General features: G+C 50.3%; 1 protein-coding gene across 2 annotated transcripts; it reads left to right on the forward strand.

Annotated features, from left to right (window-relative positions):
- Positions 1-2,977: 2,977 nt before the first annotated feature.
- On the forward strand, positions 2,978-5,934 carry gjb1a (gap junction protein beta 1a). 2 transcript variants are annotated; one of them, XM_086160744.1, is made up of 2 exons: positions 2,978-3,059; positions 4,404-5,934. In XM_086160744.1, exon 2 carries the CDS (start codon positions 4,418-4,420, stop codon positions 5,138-5,140), a length of 723 nt encoding a protein of 240 aa, XP_086016870.1. In that variant the 5' UTR covers positions 2,978-3,059; positions 4,404-4,417; the 3' UTR covers positions 5,141-5,934. The 2 variants fall into 2 exon arrangements, with proteins under 2 accessions (XP_086016870.1, XP_086016869.1); XM_086160743.1 differs by lacking the exon at positions 2,978-3,059 and adding an exon at positions 3,325-3,387.
- The last annotated feature ends 517 nt before the right edge of the window (positions 5,935-6,451 follow it).

The following is a 6,451-nucleotide window of genomic DNA, read 5'->3' on the forward strand; positions in this document are numbered from 1 at the left end:
TATATTCACTATCCCTCCTCTGTACATGACCCAACCATCTCAGTCTGGCTTCTCTGACCTTCTCTCCAAAACATCTAACATGTGTTGTTCCTCTGATAGACTCATTCCTGATCCTATCCATCCTGGTCACTCCCAAAGAGAACCTCAACATCTTCATCTCTGCAACCTCCAGCTCTGCCACAAGTCTTTTGGTCATTGTGATAGTTTCTAGTCCATACAGCATCTCTGGTCTCACCACTGTCTTGTACACCTTTCCTTTTATTCTGGCTGATAGTCTTCTATCACATAGCATCCCTGACACTTTTCTCCACCCATTCCAACCTGCTTGAACCCGTCTCTTCACCTCTTTTCCACACTCTCCGTTGCTCTGGAATGTTGACCCCAAGTACCTGAAATCCTCCAACTTCTTGATCTCCACTCCCTGTAGCCTCTCCGTTCCACCTGGGTTTCTGTCATTCACACACATATACTATGTCTTGCTGCGACAAACTTTCATTCCTCTCCTTTCCAGAGCATACCTCCACCTCTCTAGATTTTCCTCTACCTGTTCTCTCCTCTCATTACAGAACACAATGTCATCTGCAAACATCATGGTCCATGGAGTTTCCTGTCTAACCTCATCTGTCAGCCTGTCTATTACCACTGCAAACAAGATCCCTGATGGAGTCCCACCTTAAACTTACCCCTACAGCACACCGCACCACTGTCTCACAGCTAGCATACATGTCCTGCACCAGTCTAACATACTTGTATCCCTATTAACATTAAAGAAACGAAAAAGAAAGAAACATAGATCAACTTGCAACAGAGAATAACTTATAACATTTATTAATATAATAGTGCTCGCTGGTTTAATAAAGTAGCGGGATGTCTGTTAGCAATAATCGGCAGGTTTTTGCTAAAACAACTCAAGCGGCTTATCAGGGTAATAGTGATGTAAAGTCTTTAATTTATCTGGCTTCATGGTGTCCGCTACCAACATTTGTAGACACAGTAAACACACCAGTCTTTTCTCGTCTCCCACCGTTGTCACGGTGAAACCAAGCATTACATACGTCATATTTCCACGTCTTAGCTTTCAGGTGACTTTTGTTTGTCTCATTATCTCACCAACTTCCTTATCATCCCTGTTAAATATTCTTCCATGATGTCTCTTGAGGGTTTGTTCACAGCACTTTATACCTCCTGCTCTGTGCTGTGTGTGCGAATGCTCAGTGCAAAAAAAAGAACCTATGCCACCTACACCATAGAGCTAATACTCCACCATAATCATGTTCCCTGGGGTCATACACCCCCCCACCCACCCCACTATTTGAGAAGCAATGATCTAAGCCGAAGTAGGGTATGTAAAGCTCATATGGGGTAAATATTATCACCATGACAAATAAATACCCCGGGTTATTGCACTGGTAGGACAGCACATCTCAGGGAGGTAGATGGGTGCACAGAACTCCACAGGAATGACGTGGTTCTCCTCAGAGCTTCATGGCGTCGTCAGGAGGCACACCAGACAGAAAGCAAACTACGATGATCTGCAGCCAGGATTTGATTGATTTTAATTAACGGCCAAACTCTTCGGCTCCGTCCCTGTCAAACAAGAGGAACTCGTTCTGCTAGAGGGCAAACCTCTGTAGTGCAGTACAAGGACAACACAGTGCTGACTGCAGTACTGCACTACTTGAGTGGAGTACTCAGTGCAGTACTACACTCTTGTTGGGGTACAGAGTGCAGCAGTACACTTCTGTTGGGGTACAGAGTGCAGTGGATCTCCTGGCCCTTCCATTGTCAACTGATGTCCAGGGTGCTCAAAGCTCCGTCCACCACCTTAGAGGCTTCTTGCATCTCCACGTCTCTAAAGCTGTTCCTCTTCTTCACTTCCTCTTTTTCCGTCACTGAAATCGCTCCTGCAACCGGTAAATATTTCACACACCAAGTGTGACCACCTCTTCCTCCACCTCCTTCTCTTCTTGCACCTCCTCCACCCCCAAGTTTCCTCTGGTCCACTGCAGTGACTGACATCAACCACCGGGTGTCGCCCAGCTGAAAATGGGGAGGATTGACATGGTCAACACAAACACACATAGACACGAATAAACACAAACAAACAAACACACACACACACACACACACAGATTCCTGATGGTGGGAGGAGTCCTGACTGACTGGACCGGTTTTACAGGAGAATACGTCTAATATTTTCTTCTGTAGAGGGAGGGGTCTATGTGTTTGTGTGTGTGGTGTGTGTGTGTGTGTGTGTGTGTGTGTGTGTGTGAGATGAACAAACAGAACATGTCAGATAGTTTGAGCACCTTCACTAATGTGGAACTGTTATGATAGATGCTTTGTTGAGGCCGATTGGTACACACACACACACACACACACACACAGACTGATACACACAGCCGAACACGCACAAATGCGGATGGACACATACATTGAGAATGACACATACACTTATATATGCTTAGGGACACACACATATGCGTGGATACACAGACACACACACACACACACGGACACACAACACACACAAAAATATGTGTATCAACTCTCACACAAATGCACATGAACACGTATACACACATTTCAGTGCCACACACATTTATGTTTGAGGATACAAATGCACATGCATGGACACACACACACACACACACACACACACACACACGTATATGCTTGAGAACAAACATACGTATATGTTTGAGGACACACACACACACACACACACACATGGATGGGCAAACACACACACACATATGCATGGACAAACACACACGCACAAACATACACACACACCCCACCCTCCTCGGTGTGTCGGGCGCCGGTGTGGTGTGTCTGGTTTCCACCCAGATTCCGGAGGTCCAGGGAGTTCAGCTGAGAGGCCGTTTGTGTTTTTCTCCTCAAAGGAGGGATTGTATGCAAATGGCGGAGCATCTGACCTCCAGTGCTCGGCGGCGAGCGGCGGGGACGCCATTAGCAATGCAAAGTCCCGCCAAGGCGTCCCATCCGCTCGCACCGATCCGGGCCGGAGGCACCGGACGTTCTGAGGGCGGCTGAAGGTAAGATCCGCGGTCTGGCGCTCTTCATTCTTTGCTCCTCAGTAACCTCCGGGCAACATGAAGAACCGACAGGAGGACATCCACTTTCGCTTTGGGAGAGGAACCTCACCCGGTCGTCGGGGGTTTACACCCGGCCCTGGCGCCATGGCGACGGGCCAGGATGGGTCACGTGGCTTGTGGTGACAGAACTTAGCATCTGACTGTTCCCCCCTGCCCCCTCAACCCCCTGTGGGGCCAGAGAGACTTCCTCTGCTTCTGACAGGAACCAGAAGCTCCCAGTCGACCCGTTCGCCGCCTCATATGCCTCTGACACCTCCTGCTGAGCCTGGTAACGTCTCCTGGACCGGATCGGACCCGACCAGACCGGACAACACTCTGACCACAACCCCAAGACTACATTGGATAGGAGCAAAGTGACTGGACTGGAGCGGACAAGACTGGACCGGAATGGATCAGACTGGCTTAGACCAGACTAGGCTGGACTGGACAAGCGTAGATAAGACTAGACTGGATTGGAACATACAGGACTGGACTGGACTGGATTGGACAAGACCGGATTGGGACATACCAGATTAGAGTAGACCAGACTGGACCAAACTGAATTGGACTGGATTGGAACGTTCCGGATCAGACCAGACCAGAATGGACCAAAATAGAATGGCTAAGACAGGATCGGAACAAACCGGACTGACATGGACCAGATTGGACCAGACTGGAACAGGCTGGGCTGAACTGAACTGAACTGGATCAGACTGGATGAGAACATACAGGACAAGAGTGGACTGGACTGGACCAGACTGGATTGGAACATACCTGACCAGACCAGAGTAGACCAGACTGGACCAGACTGAACTGGACTAGAACTGATTGGAAATGTACCGGACCAGACCAGAGTAGACTTGAGTGGACCAGATCCCCATCCTGTTCCAGTAATGGAACGTTACCATCTCTGTGGTTCTTCTCAAGGAATCACTGGTCCACGTTGGTCACCTCCTTTAGGTCCAACAGTCGTCAATCAATTCCAGGCTGAAGCTCTGTCTTTGATGGATCTGATTGAACGGCTTACAGGAATGCCTGCCTCCAGTTTTGCTCTGAACCGGACGATAGTCCAGTGCTTGAGAACAGCATCTTCGCCTTGCGGTTCATCAAGTTCTGAGGTTTAGTCCCCGGTCTTTAATTTGTTCCTGGTGTTGGTGCCAGAACCTGCATGCCGCAGCCCAGGGCCCCTGGCCAAGGAGGGGTGGTTTTGGTCCTGTGTGTAGAAGATAACGTCCCTCGCCTCGGACAAAGAAGTGGGAAAGAAATGCTTGTGAACCTTCTGGTTTGTCTTTGCTTCTTCCTCAGACCCGGAACCGAAGATGAACTGGGCCTCGTTCTACGCCGTCCTCAGCGGCGTGAACAGACACTCCACCGGCATCGGACGCATCTGGCTCTCAGTGCTGTTTATCTTCCGGATCCTGGTCCTAGTGGTGGCGGCGGAGAGCGTTTGGGGAGACGAGAAGTCGGGCTTCACCTGCAACACTCAGCAGCCTGGCTGCAACAGTGTCTGCTACGACCACTTCTTCCCCATCTCCCACATCCGGCTGTGGGCCTTGCAGCTGGTCCTGGTCTCCACCCCGGCACTGCTGGTCGCCATGCACGTGGCCCACCGCCGACACGTGGACAAGAGGATTCACAGGTTGCAGGGCCGTACCAGCCCCAAGGACCTGGAGCAGATTAAGACCCAGAAGATGAAGATCACCGGCGCCCTCTGGTGGACCTACGTCATCAGCCTGCTGTTCCGCATCGCCTTGGAGGTGACCTTCATGTACCTCTTCTACATGATCTATCCCGGGTACAAGATGATCCGGCTGGTCAAGTGTGACTCGTACCCGTGTCCCAACACGGTGGACTGCTTTGTGTCCCGGCCCACCGAGAAGACCGTCTTCACCGTCTTCATGCTGGTCGCATCGGGGATATGCATCCTGCTCAATGTGGCCGAGGTGGTCTTCCTGGTGGGGAGGGCCTGCGGGAAACATCTGCAGCAGCCCGGACACTCCGCCCCCATAGCCTGGATCCAACAGAAACTCTGCTCCCTCTGACTCCACAGAAACCTGGAGTCCACCGGTCCAAATGGAAGAACGTTCAGAGTCTGGAGTTCACAGGTTCCATCTAAAAGTCCAGCTCTCAAGGGTTGGACTGAGGGTAACCCAGCATTGTAGGCCGACGTGTCTCACACACTGGACCTTCAGGATGTATCCCGGATGTTCCAGGTGTAACTAAAATCCCTGCTTGTTGAAGTGGAGAAACAAAGTCCACATTAGGAAAAAGTCCAAGGGTTTCTGGAGAAGGTCCTGGGATTGGATTTGGTAAAAATAAAATAAAAAACTAACAGAAGTTAATCTGAAGAACTAAGAATCTGGACTTTGATCATCTGGAAGGTGGTGGAGGTCCCGATGTTTGACATTCTGGAACCCTGATCTTGATCTGACAGTCGACACATGAAGCTTCCAGACGTCGGCGGAGCTCGAAGGACAAAGGGACATCTGGGATTAACCGCTGGATTAAGACGCAGGTTCTTCCATTGCGATTAAAATCTCCTGACCCAAATTAATGGCTTCGCGGAAGGTGAGTGGAGGAGTGTCCTAGCTGAAGGTAGCGACCTGCTGATGGTCGCAGTGACAACCCCTTCTGTCCAAGGAGGATCTGACCGGGCTTCGCTGGAGGTCAGAATCCACAAACAGGTTCTTCTAGTCATCCAACTTTAATCCCGTGGTCTCCAAACATGGACGGATCTTCTGTCAAAGCTAACAGTCTGGACTAACAGCAGGCCTTTGACCTGAGTGAACGCCTCCCAGCTTTGATGTTCTTCCATCTATGAACCATAAAGTTGTGAAAAAACCTCTCGTGTCAGCTTTCTTTCCAAAGTTTATTTTGCACCTTTGGGTGCCTCAAGGAACCTCTGGTCCCCCAAAGCTCTGGAGGCAGACTGGTGGTTCTGGATTGAGAGGTGGTCCTCCTCTTTAAGGAGGGGGACCAGATGTTCCTGTTGTGTTCCACCAACAGAGTGATCTCCTTCCTCAGCCTCCCTGGAAAGGTCTATTTGAGGCTCTGGAGAGGAGGTCCACCAGATAGTTGAACTTCAGACACAGGAGGACCAGTGTGGTTTTGGTCCTGGTCATGGAACAGTGGACCAACTCCACACCCTCAGCAGGGTCCTGGAGGGTCCAGTCTACATGAGGTTAGTAGACCTGTAGAAGGTATTCTACCATGGCTTTCCTGTGGCAGGTGTTGGAAGGACCAGCCAGATCTCGGTCTATGTTGCCTGCGTGAAGGTTGGATTCCACCAGGGCTGCCATTTGTCACCGGTTCTCTTCTGAACCTTCACGGACAGAAGTTCCAGGTCCAGCCAC

Source organism: Fistularia commersonii, chromosome 15 (assembly GCF_037954325.1).
Source record: "Fistularia commersonii isolate RoL2024-O1a breed Wild chromosome 15, RoL_Fcom_v1.0, whole genome shotgun sequence".
Taxonomy (NCBI): Eukaryota; Metazoa; Chordata; class Actinopteri; order Syngnathiformes; family Fistulariidae; genus Fistularia; species Fistularia commersonii.

Coding starts and splice junctions, on each gene's coding strand:
- gjb1a (XM_086160743.1), top strand. CDS start 3,360: ATGCCTCTGACACCTCCTGCTGAGCCTG. Junction 3,388..4,403: donor GACACCTCCTGCTGAGCCTG/GTAACGTCTCCT, acceptor CTTCTTCCTCAG/ACCCGGAACCGAAGATGAAC.